The following is a 20,758-nucleotide window of genomic DNA, read 5'->3' on the forward strand; positions in this document are numbered from 1 at the left end:
TAATGGGACAGGTATGCTGTGAATAACCAGCAAGATGCAGAGAGTATTTTGCAAGGCAGCTGGAGACTGAGTTCCTCTTCTCCTGACCCTCCTCTTCTCACCCCCAGGAGGAGACTGGCTGCAGGGTGTGAAGGTGCCGATGCCACCACCCTTGCACTGCTGGTGGACTCAGGCTGGTCTCAAAGGCCAGACTCCAGCTCCCTTCCTCCCCATCTCCAGAACACCGAGGCCGCTGGAGGGCAGCAGTTTGATGTAACTTTATTTACTGGCCCTATTTGTCAGATATTTCCCAGATCTGGGAACACGCCAGCCACCTTGCAGCTCTGCTCATGCACCCTCTGGCTTGTGGTCCACGCAATAAGCTTGCAGAGCGCTTGGCCACAAAGACCCAGCCCAGACTCCTTGGTGGCGGGTTGCAAAGGAAAACAGGTGACATTTGAAGATGTACCTACAGCATCTTCTGATTTGGGCATGGGGAAATAAGGCCAGAGCAGGGAAAGTTAGATGTGGTGAGGACCCACAGCAGCTGCCCATCCCTCTGTCCATACAATGCCCTGCTTGGCCTCCCAGCCCCATGTTTTGAGGCCGTCATCCTACTCACCGCCATGACCAAGGCTGCTTGTTTGGTTTCCAAGAGTCCTCCTGAGTGTTATGAAGGGCCAAACCCCAAACACTTCCAGTGGAGACCTTCTCCAGGGAGACTGCTGTGGGAAATGTGCTCAGGAAGGAGAGGAGAAACTACTGACATTTTAATGAAAAAAAAAAAAAAAAATATATATATATATATACATATTTTCTAGGTAGTTCTGACAATAATCGGGGTAACCTGAGCCAAACACTTTAAGGTCTCTCCTCATTAAGAACCATACTTAACCCAGGTTTGCAGTTTGAAGGACCAAAGCTTTGGGGGAGGATCTGGCAGCACTGATGCATTGCAGAGCCGTAACACAGAGGCAACCAGGAGAAAATTCTTCTGCTTTTCATCTCATGCAGGTCAAAGCGGGCAACCCAAACATCCCCCTCACCTTCAAATGCTGGCAGTTTCTGGACAGCAGCGTGTTCAAGATAACCTCCTCTGCCAAGCCACTGCTAAACGGCTTTGAGAGCGGCAAAAAACAGTGCGAGGAGCCGGGCAGCACCCGGTGACACAGATATAATCGCCCGAGCATTTGCCCCAAATGTCCTCCTGCCAAGCGGTGACATTTCTGTGCTGTCTCAGCTCTCTCCCTCCATCACCATGACTACAGCAACCACCAATCCACTGGCAAGTCCTTCCAGGGTACCAGCAAACCCTCCGGGAGATGCTGTGAGATCCAGCCCCTTTGGCAGGGAGGCACTTCAGGGACCCCGGGACAGCCCGTAGCATCAAAAATTCCCCTTTTTCTTCTTTCCCTCCTCCTTTTCATTTTTTTTTTTCTCCTTCTTTTTTGAAGCACAAACAATGGAGCTAAAAGGTTGGGTATCAGGCCGATAATCGTGAATGACGTGTCGCTATTACACACCACACATCCATTATCTCCCACTCCAGCCATGTCACAGGCGGCTGGAGGAGGGCAGATAACGGGGTGTCTTCATGCAGATGGCTTATTATCAGGATGTTCCAGGAGGGGCTTTAAGACAGTTAGTGATGCTGTTTGCCAGTTAAAGATTAGAGACCCCAGAGAATAATTAACAATCCCAAACCCCAGTTTTTCTGCTGGATTCTTCTGCTTTATCCCCCTCCCCCATTCTCTTTAATCTATTCACTCTAGCAGGTGTAATAAAGTGATAAGGACAGGCTCCAGGGATGTTTGTTTGGCTACTATGGGTGTATAAACCAACAATGGATGGTATTTTACTTCTGGCTTTTGGTGTCTTGAATCAAGACCAAAAACTTTGCAGCCCCCTCGCCCACACACAGCCACCCCGACACACCGCGCTCCCAGCTCCTGCCTGGGTGGCTGGGCTCCTTCCCTGGCCTGAAGGACCACGGTGATGGGACAGGCTCCCTTTGTACTTCTGGAAGTCCAAAACACACTGCTTGGGTGTCAAGGCACCCAATGCTAAGACATAAACCCCAGGCTACACTGCTCAGGGCCAGGGCTGGATCTGGTGGTCCCTCTGGCACCGGTTTATCTGCAAATGGCAAGTCTTTAATTAAGCCACCTTGGAATAACTCACATATCTTCAGGGCCAGGCAGTGCTTGCCCACCTTTGCTGCTGGATTAATGCAGTTATGCCCATTGGGTTGTTCCTGGACATCCAAAGAACAGGTTATATGTCCACCTGCCAAAGCTTCTCCAGGCTTGTGGTCACAGCTGGAGCAGAAACATCTTAAACCTCCATGGCTAAAGTGCCTCACTAACTTCAAGAAGATCGGGGAAGTGTCGGGATAAAGGTGGCTTTCAACAAGATGTCCCTTATCTGAGGATCCAAGGGATGAGTTGCACTCTCCTAGGCCAAAGGATAACTGTGATGCATCCTGTAACACAGGCTGGTGACACAACAAAACCACCCTGAGTATCTTCTGCCCCAAAGGAAATTATCTGGTCTACAGCAGGTCCCAAGCCTGAATGTCTTCCTGAGGCCCAAGCTTCATAGACACCATTGTTACAGAGCATGGGGCAGGATGGGTTACCCACGGGTGTCCTTCACCTTCATCAGTACGAATGAAGTATCTTCTGAAGGACATAGGCCCTGTGCTGTGTGGAGAGGGGTGCTGGGGAGGATTTGGCAAGCTGCCTTGGGGCCCATTGGAGAGGTCACTGAGGCTGTTGGAGGTCCCCATCACCTGGGGGTCATGAGGTCCAGCCCTGGCTCTGAAGGACATCCCCCATCTCACAGGGTCAACGCAGCAGGCATGAGCACTGGGATGCCAGAAGTTGCCTTCCCAATCACGCTCATTCTGCCAGGGAGGGATGAGACAGCATTGTGCTTTAAACAGCATCCCCAACCCTATCAGCGAGAGATGAGATATCCTAATTATGGCAGTACAGGCAAGGATCCGGGCTGTATCAGCCAGCACAGAAAGGTAAACAAGAAATATAACAATGGACCCTTAACACTCATTAGCTGTGTCAGATAATACCTCACTTTTCTCCCTTTGGGGCTTAAAATCTAATTAAGATTTTCCAACAATAAATTTCATTTATGCTTGCTCCCTTTTGTTCTTTTTAGGATCACACCAAGAAGCAGCCATGAGCTGGCTGCATGGCTCAAAAGAAGGCAGCCAGCTTCACACAGACAGCCTCGGGTCATGCTTGATGGACAAGAGAAACTGAGGCAGGATGGCATCACGGACTGTGAGGAGGCGAGATCCCACCAGGGAGGTAACACACTGGGTCTTGCAAAAAGTGTTTTCCCCAGGAAAGTGAACTTTGAAGGGGCACTGTCTGGGATAAGATCAAGCACCAAGGTCCTTGGGCTAGCCCCAAACACACAGTGGTAAAGCCTCGTCTATGACCACAGGAGGGATTCACAGGAAAAAGGACCCACAGAGCCCCCAGCACAGCTCCTCTCCAAACCCACACTGCCAGGCAACAACCCGGGCATTCATCACATATTCAGGGTGTGGACAGGGCAGGGAATAAACTCCTGCTGTTACTCATTACAAAGATGCCATTTCTAATTCCTTTTGCAACCAAGAGGTAAAAATTAATGGGTTCCCCTCCTCTCGCCACACCTCCAGCCCAAGTGCTGACATGGCAGGAAGGCACAATGACTAATCCTCCTGAAACCCTGCTGAGCCAAGCATTACCACCCAGCACCGGGGAGCTTGTTTTTCCCAAACCTGCCTGATGTTTGGCACCTGCAAGAGAAAAGTCTGGGGAGGACCATCCATCAGGGGCATGAGTAGGAAGGTCCAGGATCCAGCCTGGGGCTAGCTCAGCCTCCAGTTGCCCAAGGGAAGGTTGCAGAAGGGACCAGCTCTGCCGTGATGCTGGGGACAGCAGCCGTCATGTCTCCGCACCAGAGGGCTTGACCCCTCCAATGCTTCTGCCTGTTTTCTTCTACCCCCATGCAATTTCTCAACTGAAGCTGTGATTTCTCAATGCTGAGACTTGAGGGCATTTTCGAAATGCTTGCCTACGTGAAGTTTTTCAGGGAGATGCCTTTCGGGGTGGGCCTATTACTGGAAGGCTCCTGTTTTACTCCCTTGTTTTACTGCCATTTGTATGTCACCTCCCACTAGGGACATTGACACCTTCACCTGCGGGAAGCACAGCAGCACCAGGGTCCAGCTCCAGCCCCCATCTCCATCCCAGAGGACTCCCAGCGGTGGGAAGTGGCCCATTTTGGCCTGAGCTCCCCATCAAAACTATTACAGCTTCACTTCAGGGAATACTCAGCAGGTTTTGGTCAGTTAGGAAAACTGGGCATTTTGCAAGCCCTCTGCCCACACCATGCCAGGCAGCACCTCCTCCTGGCTCAGGGGTTCTAAGGACACCAGCAAGCACAGAGGAGCAGGGGACAGCCTTTGCAGCAGAAAAGCCCATTCAGGGTTGAAACTCTCAGAGCAAGAGCTCTGCTAGTGAAAGGCAAAGCAGCACCCCCAGCCCCAACGGCCCAGCTGCCTGTATCAGACATTGCTGTCTGCAAATGGGTTTCCAAAGCACCTCCTGAACACAGGCCAGTGCTCCCACAGACCCAAACCTACCACAGGTGCTGTTTCACAGTAGGTCTAATGTTTCCCCTTACCTCGATACTCATCAGAAAGCAAGAGGTAGCTCAGAGACCTGTTGTTCTCCAGCCACATCCTCATCCTCCTCCTCCTCCTCCTCCTTACATTTGCACAGCCCCAAGCACAGCAGAACCTCAAATCCAGGTATTGCTAAAAATGCCCCGCTTATAAACCCCATCCCACAACTCCCAGTCCTGCTCCACCTGCAGCCCTTGTGCTGCCCTTGATTGCAGAGCCCCTTAACCCTTTCCTCACTGCTCAGGTGCAGGATCCTGCAAGCTGCTTGGGCAACCGATGTCCCAGGGAAGGCCAAGGCGTTACAGGTCTCTCATTTCAATTTGCAAACACTGTGGCTTGGGAGCACTCATTGCTTCCATGGTGGTCCCAGCACTGTCCCCACCGCAAGAAAAAATAGACCTTAGTTAATGAACAGCCTGGCAGGAGCAGGACACCCCACAGCCGGCTGCCCCAGGGAGAGCCAGCACCTCTCAGAGCAGCCTCCATCCACACTCTGGCAACATCAATAGCTGATTGCCTTTCCCAGCTCCCAGCCCAGGGAATGGTCCCCAGTTGACTTTGTCTCTGCACCATGTAGCTGGTGGGATTCAGAAAACACTGACTTTCACCCATCAAACAGCTCTGGGAAGTTCTGTGTTGGTGCCGTGCCTCAGTTTCCCCATGTGTTAAATGGACGGCAATGACACTCACCTCCCCATATGGACCTTCATGGCTCTGAGGTCATCCAAACGTCAAGCAAAAAAACCAAACAAACCGTACTTTTTCTCTTCTGTTGACACACAGGCACATGCAAAAGTGTTCTTGGCTTCATCTAAGTGAGGAAATAAGAGACAGATCCTATCCAGGAGGAATTACAGGGCAGGTGGGGGTGCTGACCTCTGTCTACACACCTTTCCCACCCCCACATCGCCTTCCCCGGGGTATTCTTCCCCTCCTGAACTGCCTGAAGGCTGGGAGGACTGCGAGATACCAGAAAGTCCTTTGGGTGATTAGCAAATGACCCTCTTTGCTGTCCCATGGGCAACGATTCTCTTTATTGCTCACAGGGAAAATATGTACAGGGGAGAAGGTTCATTCTGCCATTAAACGCATGGTGTAGGTCATAAAAAGGAGGCTGAAATGGGGAGAAGAGGACAGGTTTTCCACCAGCACATCCCCAAAGGGTGGCTGGGGATGTGAGGAAGTCTCAGGCACCCAGTGGGGACCCCTCCATGTCTGGAGCAGGTCAGCATCCCCCGAGACTGGGGATGTCAGCCTCACCGACCAGCTGAGGTGAATGCCAGGCAGGAGAAGTGGCGCCTCTGGACCTCTCCTGGGGACTGATGCCTGCGTGAACACCAGCCCCTGGGGCAGAAAAGCAGGTCCTGCAGGTGGGAAGGTAAAAGGCCAGGAGATGGTGGTGCCGTGGAGAGGTCGGGGAGCTGCCGTGCATGGGGGATGCTGGTGCAGAAGGTCCCTGCGAAAAATGCCCATCACAACGGCAGGAAGCAGGGTGAGAGGAGGAAAGACGGCGGCCGTCCGCGACACCTGCTACATGGCCGTGGTGATCACCCTCTCCTCGGGCTCCAGGACATTCTCGTAGGCGTGCTGGCTCTCTTTGGACCTGTGACAGAAGGGAGAAGCACAGCGGTGAGCTCTCCCCCAGCAAGATCAGCATCCCCAAAGCCACGGCCAGTACCCTGAACTTGCTGGTGCCAGCTGTGCATTGAGCAAGGGGCAAGGTGGGGAGGGTGGTAAGGGCCGCCCTGCCAGGAGGACAGCCAAACCTGGGGTGGGAATTGCTCTAATTTCTAGCGAGGACTGTTTTGACAGTCAGCATCTGCATGGTGACCTATGGCCACTTTTGGTGGTTTGCTCTACTTGAAAAATGTGATGTAGCGTAAGAAAAATGTGGGGTAGCAGGTTGTGAGGTGGTGGATGGACCACAGGACTCAGTTGCAGGGATGGAGAGAGACTGAGGAGGAGGGGATACTCCCTCACTACATTCTCCTTAGCCCTTGAAGAGGATAAAATCCCCCAAACCAGGTATGTGGGATATGTGAGACCCTGAGTGGGACAGGCTGTGGTTCTGTATGTCCAAGCCATCCCCAGGGAGATGGAGCAGGGTCCAGGAGCCACAGGGAGGAGGTTCTGAGCAAGTACGTCACCTGAAGTCGGCTGCCGTAGTTACGTATCTCCCTTCATGGCCATTGGACATGACGGCCTCGTGCTTGTTCTCGACACTCACCACTGTCTCAACATTCTCCCTGAAAAAGAAGAATAGAGGAGTTGAAACAGAGCAACAGAGGGGCTGTGTCAGGGATTGGCTCGTGACAGTGACAGTGCAGAGGAAGGAACTACTCCAACACCACAGGGACAATAAGGGACCTGGATGTTTGTTCGTGGCCTTGGACACCTGGCTCAGCCCCATTCCCAGCAGGACATGGGCAAGGAGAGATGTCTTCATGGCAAGTTTGCAGGGATTGTGCCTGGACATCAAGTGCTGGTACTGCCAGTGCCGGGCTGGCAGTCAGCAAGACTCATTTGTCAATATGGGGGATTGTTTTCTCCTACTAACTGGTTTTTCCAGTCTTCTTCTGTGTAATCTGTTGCAAAATAGGAGCCGCAGCCCTGGAGCAGGAGTGGTACACACATGCACATCCGTGTGTGCAAAACCCAGGGCTTCCTCTCGGATTTGAGTCTGGATCACTCGCAGAAGTAACTGTGGGGCAGGGACTGGGTGTTCAACCTGAGTCAGAGCCTAAAAGCTCAGCGCTGGAGCAAGCCTGTGAACTGAATGGTCCTAGGAGGGTTTAGCCATGGTGGGCAGGTGCAGGTTCGCCTTGTGCGCGCATCCCTGCCTCCTCCAGCACTCGCTCAAGGGCGATTTGGGAGGCTTTTCAAGGAACAAAATGGCATAAACAGGCAGTGGCTTGAACTGATAGCTGCTGTCACAGTGACAGCGCAGAGCTGGCAGCGTGCCAGGCTGCTGAGCCTTGCTCCTGGCTCTTCTGAAGAGAGGCCAGATTAATTAAAACAAGCTGCCAACCCCCCTCAAGCGCTTCTCAGCATCCTCTGCCTCTGGGCTAGGAAGAGGCAGCTGGACACAGGCAGAGGTAGGAAACACCGTCTCTGTCACCTGCTCTGTGGGCTGGAGGTTCCCCCAGTTTGAGGACAAAGGTTCCTCTTTGGAAAACAAAAACTGTAGCTGCAAATCAGACAGTATAAATATATATATATATACACACATTGCATTATGTATTGGCCCTGAATGTACCCCAAAGGGCCCACTTGAAATGTATCTTGGGCAGAATTCAACCTGCTGAGCATTGGGGTACACCCCAAGTCCCCACCTCCTCGGCTTGGAGAGGCCGTAGGGATGCGCAGATGCAAGAAGACTCCAGCACCTTTGGGTACAAAGCCCAAAGCACCAGCTCTGAGAACCAGGCTATAGGGTATTTTTGATCTTCATCCCCTGTTGACTTTGGGCTTGGATTCAAGATCAAGTTACTGCAACTTAACCAGTTAGCCTGGGTCGGCTGAGCAGGAGCAGCCACCTGTGGCTTTGCTTGGCCAGCAGCAGGCAAGAGGTGACCAGCACTGTACAGCCTTCTTCTGCTGGGTGAGGCCACCTGGTTTGCCTGTGCTGCAGGCTCCAGGCAGCAAGTGCTGCCACAGCTCTGCTGCCTCCACCTTCTCCCAGCTCCTCTCTGTGCCTTCTGCTGACTTGGCTCCATCTGCTTTGCAAATAAAGCTGTTTGGGGCTTGTTTTCCCACGGATAAGGCACCTGAGAACTGCACCCCCAAATCTATAAGGAACCAGGCTTGGGCCAGCCCCCCAAGACATACACTCGTGTAAACCAGCCATGATGCTGTGGCTCTCCTGTCTTTCTTGCAGTACCACCTGAGTGCTCTGTTTGGGGGTGCTCTTGCATGGGGAGCAGCGGGGATGGGTGGTACGAACTCACACCTGGCAATAAGTAACAGGGAGCAAAGAGCAGGACAGCGAGAAGAGGACAAGGAGACCAGGACAGGGAGTCTTTGCTCTCCCTGCCTGGCAGCAATCCTGCTGTTCCCAGCCCTGGCATGGGGACGGAGGTGGTTGGAAGTGACCCGTGAGAGGCAGCTAAGCCCAACCCGAAACAGGTCTCAAGGTTCCCACACTTACACTTTCTCCTTACACCAGAACTTATTGACCATAAAAGCTATGGCCACCAGGACTAGAAACACAACCACTGCGATGACACCCTGTGACCACGGCTGGAGGCTGCCCCGGGCTGCAGAAAAAAAAGGAGGACACGTGTTAGAAATATATTTTTGAGCTTTGTTCGCTTGGCTGAGCTTCTCCTGTCCAGCTTCAGCAATATCCAGCCAAGAGCTCGGTCCTGCAAAGCTGAGAAAAGCGTGTTGCAGCTAACCCAGGCAGGCTTATGTGGGTGATTGCAATGAAATGAAGTGCAATTGGTAGCAGTTTTGCTGGCGTTTGCATGTGGAGTGCTGTGCTTTGGAGCCCCATATACACATACATATATATAGGTAGAGGGGTGCAGATGGCTCTGGGACAGGGGGACAAAGGGCTGAGGGACATGGAGGGAGGGTGAGAGGTTGTTTGCCCAAAGTATCAGGGGAAAGAAGGCAGAGGGTTTTCAGCAAATTGTTTATTCTCTATCCCCACATGCCACAGATATCGTTCCCAGGTTATTTTCCAAATACTGCCTGGTGAAATAAGAACCTCACAACAGGGATGGTGTAAAATTTGGTTCTCACTCTCACAACAAATGGTTGCCGGCGTGGATTTTGCTAAAATGCACCATTCAACAAGTTTCCAGAGCAGCAAACTGATTTATGATGGGAAATGGAAGGTTGAAGCGTTCGGAGCAACAGCCTCCAGCACAAAGGCCAGGCGGATCTGGCAGGGGGCCAGGTGGCGGGGGGGCAGGGGGTGGCCAGGAGCCGGCCACAGTGTCCCCGGCCCCCCGGGGGTGGTTCAGACCCACAGTTTCATTTTTCTCTAGCTAGACCTAAGCAGTGATCTGGCCACAGATGGGGAGGCTGCAAGAGGTATTCCTGGGTGCAGGAGGAACTCAAGGGCAGAGGGACGAGAAAAGGAAACTTTGTTCCAGTCTTTGCTGGGATAGCTGCCCCTCGAATCCCACCGGCTTTTGGACAACGGAGCACTCAGACATTGTCAAACCCATCCTTAATTGTTGTCGCATCAGCAACGAAAGGAGATCTTGTTGATGCCGACACATCCCTCTGAGATTTAATTCCTATATATTCAGGCATGGCTTTTCTTCTTTCTGCTGATTGAAACACCAACCCTTGCATGTAAATGAAGTCACTCTGGAGTGACAGGTGGGGCAGGTGGAAGATGCTCCCTGCCAGCCCCAGCATCTTCCTCAGGCCACTTGGACTCAGCCGCTGCCACGAGGACGAGTTCTTTGGTACTTCAATCTGACTCATGAGCTTCACGCTAGCTGCACACTTCATCTGTCTCACAGGAGACAAATCTCTGCTATAAACAGCAAATAATCTTTACTAGCAGCAATAAAGGTGGGCTGTGTGCTCCACGTGAGCAAACTCCTCATCCACAGACAGCTCCGCTGCTGACAGCCCTCATCTCCCTCCTCTGGTTTTGAGGCGGGGGACTGTCCTTCATTAAGACCTCCAGCTCCTTGAATCCTTACTGCAGGAGGCTTTTATTTTAAAAAATTTAAAAAAAAAAAATTAAAAAGCTCTTTTTGCACCTTGCAAGTGTAATCAGCCTGGCTGATTCACCACCTGCGCCAGTCCAAAAACCAGTGGCACTCCCAGGCAAGTGGCTGGGAGAGCAGCCCCGAAGAATGGCTTTCAGCCCCCCCGCCTCCCCACAGAGACACTTGCCCTGTTCACTGCAAGGTCCCGGGGCCAAAACTCAAGCAGGAGGAATTCAGGCGGAAATTCCCTCTTGTATCAGCGTGTTTCAGCTGAATTCCCATTGTACCAGCAAGCTGCTGGTGGGGGTACTGGGAGGGGGGTGCCAGTGAGGAAGAGCAGATCTTGGTTCCCTCCTGCCCCACCTGATAGGCAGGGATGTTCCTGCCCCTGCTGCCCACCACTGCCAGGGGGGCAGCCCCAAACACACCTATTGCTTCCAGGCTGAGCTTTGGCCGCTTTGCTCCCTCCCTCGCTCTGCCCTTGGCTGTTATCTCAGTCAGATTTATTTATTAGTAGTGGTTTATTTTTCCTGCTGCAGCCAGGGTTTCCAGCCTAAGGCTTGGAGGGGATGGTCAGGTCCAGCCCTCAGTGAGGTTTCTGCTGGGGTTAAGGGAGGTCAAGGCCAACTGGGGAATGAAGCCAGCAATGACTGAAATCGCCAAATTTACATCTCATGATCTTCAAGCAAAGGAGGCAGGAAGATAAGTGGTAGGAAACCTCCTCTGAGCAGCTGTGCTCAGGAGGTACTGTGTGTTTTTGCAAGCAAAACATCACTCAGATGGCTGTTTCCACCAGATTTCAGAGCATCCAAAGACAAAAGAAAAAATACCAAACCAAAATCAAGCAGTCCTGGCTTTGAGAGACCATGTGGAGCCAGACTGTAAGGGGAGATGAGCATGGTGGGAGGAAGAGCAAACACGTCCACATGGGGCTGAGATACTCCTGTGGGTGTGTGGAACTTGTGTGGGGCTAAAAAAAGAGGAATGGGAATGAGGCAGAGGCAAGAGCCTGGAAAAATGCTTTAGCAGGGCTGTCCCTCCCAGGACAGTCAGTCTCTCAGACTCTGCCACCTCCTCTCTGTTTCCCCTCACAGCAATGATGGGTTTTCCCCTCCTAAACAAGATCTACTAAGGCAAACAAAGCTATGTGGGGTCTGCACCCCGACAGGTGTGTGTTTGTGCATCTGCAGATACAAATGAGACCAAGGGAAGTGTTGGTGCCAGTGTAAATCTTTGCATGTACTGTGACCCCACTTCTATACTCAATGGCTGGTTTGAAGACACAGATGTGCTTTTTAATGCATCTTCCCTATATGCTTGGAAAGCATCAGCTGGCCCCTGTCTCTTCCCCTCTCCAAGAAAGCTGTGCCAGGCTCTGAATTCTCATTAAAGGCTCTTTTTTTTATCTCTTTCCAGGCAACAGCAAAACTTTCAATCCTGCTGACAGAGGAGACCCCAGACTGTTAAATCCTCAGCAAGTTGGTAAACAAATACAGGAAGAGCGGTCAGGGCTGGGGCATCAGGAGAGAGAGGGAGGGAATTTTCCAGGACTTTGGCAGCATTAGATGAGTTTTAATTACTCCTTGTTATTTGTAGTGTTAGACAAGTCCTTCCACGAATTTACTAAAAATAATGCTCTAGCCATAGGAAGTTTCTCTGTGAAGTCTTCAGGAAGAGAATGGGAGGGCAATTTGCAGAGGAAAATATTTGCTCCCTCACCTCAGCAATGATCAAAATTACAGATTAACAGGAAAACTTGTGAGGTCGGGGAGTGACCCAGCACAACACTTGCCCAGGGATGAGAGCAAGAAGAAAGAAAAAAAGAAAAGCCTTAAGAAAACAGATTACTCATCTCAGCGCAGAGTCCTGTCGGAGGTAAATCAGAGCTTCTTTATCTCCGTGTAAGCAGGAGAAATAAACCTCAAATGGCAGTTTCAGCCTTCGACAAAACAGGTAGAAAGTCCCCATGTGCCAGCTCCGGCAAGACCTCCCAACCCACCCGTCCTCATCACCTGCTGATGTGAAACCAGAGCTGAAGCTCAGGCAGGAGCTGGGATGTTTTTTCTCTTCCCAAGAAGCTTCTTTGCAGTTGTCTCTTGTCCCCAAAGCCACCGCACCGAGCAGCTCCCGCCTGCCCGGAGCTCGGCACACCTTCCTATCCTCCCCTTTGCCTCAGTTTCCCCGGGAGGTCAGGCAGCTGCCTGCACTTACCTTGCTGGCAGCAGGCAGGCTCCGGCGCCAGGAGCAGCCCCAGGAGCAGGCAGAGGAGGCAGCGGGCAGGCATGGCGGCAGGCAGGGGACACGGAGGAGCAGCCGGGCGCTGCGCCTGGGCACGCCGCCCTCCCACAGGAATGAGCGCTTGGTCAATTATCAAACGCGTTAACGAGGGAGGCTGATGCTCGTACCTGGTTATTCAAATCCTCTTGCGGGAAGGGGTGGAAGGAGGTGCCTCTTTCTTTCTCCCACGGAGGCTGGTGGGGAATTTGGGGCATGGTGACTTGAGGAATTTGGGGCATGGTGACTTGAACCTGACAGTCCCTCTAGGGCGTGGAAGGGGACGCAGCCATTAAATATTTGCATCAGCCCAGGAGGAAGAAACGACACTCAGGTGGGTAAATCCCTTCCCCAGCGTGGCTGCAGCACTTGGGGAACGTGATTGAACAGGACCTGGGTGCCCCCAAGTCCCCTTCCCTGCAGCAGGAGAGTGGGGGGTCCGGTGATGCCCCAGCTCTGACATCCCTTCCCACCTGGGTCCTGGGACCACGGGGAGGTGTCCGGCACAGCCCCAAATAATTTCTCTGCTCATTGTTTCCCCGCCCCGCCCCCGCCCCGGCAAGTGTCATTAAAAACACAGAAAGCACATTTGCGGCTTATAAACACCCATTTAATGAACCAGATTTGATGCTGAGTGCTGCCTCCCATCTCCCACGTCTTGTTCAGACTGTTAAAAAGAGCAAACATAACATTCATTTTATTGAGCCTTCAGGGCTGTTTCCAAAATTTCTTTGATGCCAGAGGAGGTAGAAACACCCAAAAACTCCCGGCAGAAAACAAGGCTGGCAGCTATTCACATCAGCTGCATGGATGCTGCAGGACAAGGAAGGTTGTAGGCACTGAATTAAGCAGCTTCCCAGCCCACTTCAGGTATGGAGGGCTGACAAACCCACCCCGCAGGAAGAATAAAAGCTATTTGGATTCACCGCTGGGCATCTTCAGTTAGTCCAGAAAGAAATTTTAAAATTGTGAGCCAGTGGTTTTGTTGTCACTTTTCTCACAGTGTCATAGCATCCCTGTAAGGCCAGCCCTGCAGGGCTGCTGGGCATCCCCCTTGGCAGCATTTGAGCTCCTGGCCTCTGGGTCTGGTGGTGTCCCCCCCTAGTGACCCCACCTGAGTGTCAGGTCCCCACACAGGCACCCACCACCATCAGGAACATGCAGTACCCTCGAGAATACAGAGCCACTGGTGCAGGATTGCCCCTCTTCATCTCTCTTCTTTCCCCTGAATCTAAAATAACATCATTTATCCTGAAAACAAGCCGGAGCTGGCTTGAGCTGCACAAGACTGAAGGCCAGTTCCCAGCTCTCTCCCAAATTCTCTTCCATGGTCAAATCCCCACCTGCAACATGGGATAATCCCATTCCCAACCCTGCTAGTTTTTGCTGACAAACTCCTTGGGGTAGGGACTCTCCCACTGCATCCAGCAAGGAAGTAGCACAACAGGGGCCTACCCATGATAAGGCTCTATAAAAGCAATCTAAACCTGTTCCAGGAAAAAAAGAATGGCTTACAAAGAAATAAAAATGAGAGTGAACTTTGAGTTCCCCATGACTTGCTTCCACACTATCTGGCAAAGCACGCAGAGCTCACGATCTTTGCTGCCTGCTTGTTGCATGTCTCTTAGCAAAAGCCCATTAAAAAAACCCTAGCTGTTTAGAGCAGAAGTCCTAGAGAAGCCTGTCCTGCTGCTGCTGTTGGAAAATTCAAGGTCTGAGACATCTCTCTGCTATTGCTGTCCACTGCCCAGTCATGCCTGAGGCAGGTTGCTCACAGGGGTTCCTCCTTGTCCTTCTCCACACCTACTCCAGGTTGTTTTCTCACTCAAGGGCTCTGCCCAGAATAGCTCCAGGGCTGATTTTCCAAGGATAGGGATGCCTCAGGGATTCACCTGTATCCTAGGATGTGTTGGAGGGGAGACCAGACCCCACGATGCAGGCAGGGCTGCTCTGCCTTCCCGACAAGAGTCTTGCTGTCAGCTCCCTCCTGAGGAGCAAATATCACTTTACTATTGCATATTCCCACATTTATAAGAAATTTAAGGAAATTTAATTGTTCTGGGCTTGCTGATGAGGCCAAGGAATCCCTCGTTTGCTTATCTCAAAGCTCCCCTGTGCCCCAATGCGTGTCCTTTAGCCCAGGCAGCTATTAGGAAGGTATGTGCTATTGTGGCCGAAAGCACCCGTGGCACCTGCTTGGTTGCATATTGCTGGGTCCAGCCTGGGGGGAACAAGAAATAGCAAGTCACTGTCATGACAGCAGCCTTGTTGCAAGGTCAAAGTCTGAAATTTTGGCAAATAATTTGCAATCCGGCTTCTCCATTCGTCACGCTGGCCGTGGCTTGGGAGTTGCAGGGATGAGAAGCTACGTGTTTCAATGGCAGCATGCTGGAAATCTTGCTGTGTCTCACATTGATGCCTTCAGCACCACCCAGTCATGGTGAGGCAAAGCCCTACAGGTCCATTTTACAGGTGAGGGAAACTGAGGCACGGAAGGGGCAGATCACCTTGGCAGCAGTTAACTAAATCCAGCTGGAGCTGCAGCCAGATCCAGCTCAGTTCTCTCCCAGGGACTCATGTCAGCAGTTACCTGGACAAGAGGTCTTGCACAAAGCAGGTCTTGAAACTTCAGGCTTTACACTGATATCCTCTAAAAATGGGCTTCCCCCCTCCCCCACTCTGCCCCATCCCAAGAAATATGTCTTTTTTAGCCAAAATTAACATTTGCTCAAAGCACATTCCTGAGCCTAAAATGTGTTCCTGGGTGATAGGGCTCAGAGCACAGATGCCAGTTCCTCTTCGAAAAACGTTGTGGGACTCTGTGTTTTTATGGAGGTTATTTTTCTTTCTCTTTCATTTCCTTCCTTCCTCCCTCCTTCCTTCTCTCCTTCATCCTCTTCATCTCCTCCCCCTCTTAGAAAGATCCATAAAAATAAAGAAAATAGAAGAGAGCAAGCCTGAACAGCCCCTAAAGAAGAGATTGTACTTTTCCTAGGAAAAAAAAGAAAAAAAAATAACGATGAATTTGTTGCATTTCAATAGCTGCTACAAAAAGAAAAGAGAAAAAGCGAAACAAAACACTAAAAAAACCCACAAACCCACCATTTAATTGCTTGTTTCTTTTCGCATTTTCCATCAAAACTAAATATCCCTTGCTTGCCCCAGAATTCTCTCATTTCCAATTGACACTGGCTTTTAAATCCAGTGTGGGATGGATGCTGTCAGGGGAGAGCCAGGAGCTACAGCTGCTATAAAAAGGGCATTTTCTTGACCCAAAGTGTCACTGTGGATAAATGGCAGCAGAAAAAGGCTTTTTGTCCATCGCAGATCTGTGTCTTCACTTCCACCCTTTAAAAGCCTTTAAACAGCAATATATTTTCTTATTTTTGTGCTGATGAAAACCCCAATGTCAATGGTGTGGGGCATGCCCCTCTGCCGTCCGTCCTCCCCTGCCAGCCTGGGGTTCACCTGGGCTGTTTGCTCCCCGCCCTGCACATGCACACAGGTCCAAGAAAAAAACACCTCTCGACATTTTATTAGACATTTCTTCACAAGTTGCCCAGGGCTGATGCTAATTGCAAGCCTGGAACAAGCAGCAGGGAGAGGTGGGTGGGATAGTGCTGGCTGCAGTTCCTGACGCGTCCTCATTTGGGGGGGTTGTGGATTTTCCTCTTCCCAGGCAGCCTGGATGCTCCAGCAGCATCAGCCAGGACCTCTCCTGGCAGGACATTTGCTGGGAGCTGGCACCCACCAGCCACCTGAGATGGGGACCAGACATGGCACCACCATCGGGCACCAAATAGGGCCATGCTTCTCCCTTTGTTTCCCTTGAGATCTGCTCAGTAGCATCACTAAGGCCCACACATATTTCATGAGACCCTCTGGATGGTGTTTTTACACCCGTTGGCTTTTAGCACAGGTCTCTGGGCAGGGTTCTCACCAACCGCCATCTGCGCGGCAGACGATGCTGCTGCTCCGTACATCCAAGGGCAGCAACGGTCTCTTTCCTCCATCCAGCTGCCTGTTCGCACACAGTTGCCAGGATTTGTCCTCTCTGAGCTCGCTGTTCCTCTGTCTATGGGGTCAATAGCTACCAGGGGTCTGACAGCACATTTACATCAGCCTCAGGTCCCACAACCTTGAGAAATTAAGCTGAGAAAACACCTGCTTGAAAACACCTTGCCCTGGGCTGGCAGGAATCAAACTAAACATCCCTGAAATTAGAAGAAAATCCACCTGCCTCCAGTCTGCCTTATTCCTGGGGGATAAGGCTGCATCTGTGATTCCCCCTTGGCTTTCCTGTCTGTTCAGAGGGTGCATTGCACCCTTGATCATCTCTGAGAACAGGGGAAAGTGCCGCTGCATTGCTGGAGTGGCAGATAGCCGGGATCCCAGTACATGATGCTCAGAAAGGGAGAAGAGAGCTGACTTCGCTCTGGATATTCCCTCCTGCCTGGCGATATCCAATAGAATGAATAATTTACTATCCGATCATCTCTAATCTTCATCCCATAAAATCAGCAGCAAGCTGGGAGGGTTTTTGAAGCCTCCAGCTGCATTTGCTGATAAGACATGAGGCAGGAAAGATTGGAAACCCATAATAACAATAATCTCAGGCTTCAGTGTAACTTGGTAGAAGGGTTTTCTCCTTTCATTAAGGATGGATTTCATGATCTTCCTTAAATAACAACAAGCCTTTTCACAAGGAATCTCCCATCCAAAACTGATTGCATCATTACTAGGAAATAGGAGGCCAAGCAGCCAGGAAAAAAATAGCTGGAGCACAGGTTAGCATGAGGGACAAGACCCTGCCGAGCAAATGGCATCTGCATTTATGGGGTGAGAAGAAAAGGCGTGATCAGAGGCAATTTCCAAATGCAGAGCGAAACTTTAGGCATCAGGGCTCTGCCTGGGAGAGCTGGGCACTGGCATCGAGCCGAGCTGCTGGCCACAAGCCTGACCATGAGCCTGGCTGTGGAGCAAAACCCCGTCCTCCTCATCCTGTACCTCCTCGGTGTGAATAGAAACACCATGTCTCATTTCAATCTGGCTTGGTACAGCATTCTCCTCTCCATCCCCAAGTTCGATGAGTCTGACTATTGCCTCGGAGAAGAAGAAAAAGAAAAAAAAAACATCCCATCAACCATTTCCATCTGAATCTCAACCAAGATGGCCAAGAGGAGGAGAAGGAAAGAGGTGGTTTGCTCGGTCGGGGTGGAGAGTTTCAGGAAATAATTATCCCAGATGCCAGAATAGGAGAAAATTAAAAGTGTAAAGTATAATCAGATGTTAAGTTGCTTTTTCTTTGCTAATTGAAATTATGTTTTCCCTGCTACCCACCACTCTACCCCTTTCAGATGCTAATCCCTATCAAACATGGACTTACAATTAGAAATTCACAGGCATCTTTCCCAGGAGCAGAAATTGCTTTGCCCTGTAACCTCTAAGATGAGGTCTTAATAGGAATTCACGAGCAGTCGCTGGTAAAGCTTCATTAGCCAGAGAGAATAGACAAGGGCAAGTTGCAGTGCTCCCTAACCACTCCAGGGAAAAATTAATTTAAATTACTTTGTAAAGTAACAAGGCCAGATAATGTGTTTCCTTCTTGGATTATTGTTTTCCGACACCCTAATATGCTTGTAGATTAGGCTGCTTTGCCTTTCTTGATGGTGGTCCATGCTAAATTGTGGTTTATGGAGAGCAGCAGCCTTTGGAAGGGGAAACACTGACCCCTTGGGCCAAAGCTGGATGGAGATGGGGTGAAGATCTGGCTGTTTCTCACCAGGTTGGGGAAGCAGGTAGCAGCTACCTCCAGAACAACTTCAACATGGCTTAGAAGAGAAACCAGAAGGTCTCACTTCAGCATTTCCCTGCTTGAAAACAGGTCCAAGCCAGTGGAAGGAGCCCTGCTGATTTGGAGAGCTCTGGATTTGTTACCTGGAGGTCGGATTCTGAGCAATGCTAAGCCCCCTTCTCCCAAGAGCTGGACCAGCATTGGAAACTTCTTCCAGAAACCACCATTCCTTAGCAGAGATATCAATGTGGGGCTGATTCCTGACCAGCTAAAACCTAAAATTCAATAAAACATGCTAAAAACCAAGCCTGCACCCCCAGGGTGGGGGAGGGCTGTGATTTCACACTCCCTCTCCAACCCTTGCCAAGCCTCCCCAAAAGGAGCTATAATTCTCTTCGCCTGGCACCAGCCTGGATGCTCTTCATGCTGGGCTTGCAATGTGGTGTGGTTTTATGGAGCTCTGCAGTGAGCCAAGCGAGGGGCCACGGGAAGATGCAGCGATAAGGGCTTAGCAGAGGGGCTGTGGCTCTTCCCAGCACCCTGGGCTCGCAGCCGGGCTTTGGTGGGTGCTGTCAGCACCCGGCGTTATTAACTTGAGACTTGTCACGCAGAATGGGCCAGGCTGGCTAAATCCTCGGGGGACGCAAGCATCATTCAACGAAGAGACAAAGAGTTCAAAGGGCCTTTCGGTAACAAACAGCGCTGATCATCTCATCTGATTAAATAGGTTCCCAACTGATTCGGGAGTCCTAGGAGACCAAACTGAAGCTGGGAAGATTTATAGGGAGCTACCTGAATTGGAGAGGGAATATATTGATTTTATTCCTGGCTTCTGAAGGGGATCACTGGTTTTTTTTCAGAGCAAAGATAGGGCTGGTGAGAGCTGCATCGAGACAGAGGGGTAGATAAGTAGATAGAGGGATGGATGGACAGGCTACCAACCCATCTAATAATTTTCTCATCCCCACTTGGAGAAAGATAAAAACCCCCATGGCAGCCAGACCTACCTTCTGTCATTTTCCTATCTAAAACTGCAACATTTCAAAGTGAGATTATAACCCTCAAAGATGAGATTTTATGTCACCCCAGCTCCTGCAGTCACTTGATTTTCTTTCATCCCCATCAGCAACCCATTGCCCTCAAAGCCCTGACAAATTCTGGACTACTTTTGCTGCTGACATGCCCTGTGTTTCGACAGCTCTGAGTGCAAGTAAGTGCTCCCTTAAGTCCTGCTTGGCCTTGCTATCTTGCAACAGGCAGGACCCAGCCTCCTGGAAAGCAGAGAAGCATCAGGGAAGCCCATGTTCCATGAGGAAGACACCTCTGCATGACCCTCTGGGTCCTCAAGGGGTAGAGGAGAGCCTGATTTCAGCAGGACCCCCTTGCTCAGCATCATCTGAGGAAGGTGCTTTCCTTCCTCCAGACCCCACAGCCTCACTGGGGAGAAGGAAGGGCCCTGAGCAGAGTGAGGAGCAGCCCTAATGCAGGAGATCAGCCTGAGAGTCCTTTAACCAGCACACACCAGCCCTATTTATTTCCACACTCATCAGCAAAAGCAGTATGTTTTTAGGTGGCATCTGTCTCCTTTTCCTTCTCATCACTGGACATTTTTCCTGGCATCTGAAGGGAAAAAAATAACAAGGCCATCAGCAGCAAGTGAAATGCATCTAATAACCTCCACTTCTTTTCAACGAGCTCCAGTTGTTGCTTTACAAGGGTACTCTAACCACAGCAAGTGCCAAACAAAAGCTCCCCTCTCCTCCTCCGTGCCTGTTAAACAGCCTTATTATTTCAGCAGTCTACATCTGCTGGGTGGCAGCCGCGATTACCATAACACAGGGGCAGGATTTGGCCTGGATGCTTCGCCCTCAATTCTGCAACAGGCAAGAGCGTTTGGCTGGTTGAGAAATAAAGCAAGAAATAAAGAAAAAAAAAATCAAATGTATGAAGTCACTTTTCTGGCTGCCACCCAAGCAAACAGATGCAGGTAGCAGAGAAGATGGGAAAAATCACGTCATCTTGTGCTTTGCACTGCCCTTCAGTGGCTTCTGTTGCTGGGGAAGGAGGTGGCAGGGACATGGAAAGGCCAGAGGGATTTCATGTGAGTCCAAGGGGTGAAAGAGGCATTTCTCAGGGTACACTGCTTTTGGGGAAGTGGTTTTGGACCCTTGACCCATTCCTGAAGTCTTGGAGGTTTCCAGCCCCTGCCAGCCCCCATCTGAGTGCTGTGAGATGGGGACAGGGAGCCGGGGCTCCCACGAGAGGGATGGGAAGGATTGGAAAGGGCCGAACAATGCTGAGCCATGCCGTTGTGCTGCAGCAGCTGAGAACAGCCTG

The 20,758-nt window shown here is 51.0% G+C and overlaps 1 protein-coding gene across 1 annotated transcript; it reads right to left on the reverse strand.

Annotated features, from left to right (window-relative positions):
* Positions 1 to 5,723: 5,723 nt before the first annotated feature.
* Positions 5,724 to 12,688, reverse strand: PDZK1IP1 (PDZK1 interacting protein 1). The gene is made up of 4 exons (XM_065657400.1): positions 12,565 to 12,688; positions 8,826 to 8,934; positions 6,826 to 6,924; positions 5,724 to 6,281 (listed from the first exon to the last, which is right to left on the reverse strand). Exons 1-4 carry the CDS (start codon positions 12,635 to 12,637, stop codon positions 6,209 to 6,211), a joined length of 354 nt encoding a protein of 117 aa, XP_065513472.1. The 5' UTR covers positions 12,638 to 12,688; the 3' UTR covers positions 5,724 to 6,208.
* Positions 12,689 to 20,758: the final 8,070 nt, after the last annotated feature.

The sequence above is a fragment of the Caloenas nicobarica genome, chromosome Z (assembly GCF_036013445.1).
Source record: "Caloenas nicobarica isolate bCalNic1 chromosome Z, bCalNic1.hap1, whole genome shotgun sequence".
NCBI lineage: Eukaryota > Metazoa > Chordata > Aves > Columbiformes > Columbidae > Caloenas > Caloenas nicobarica.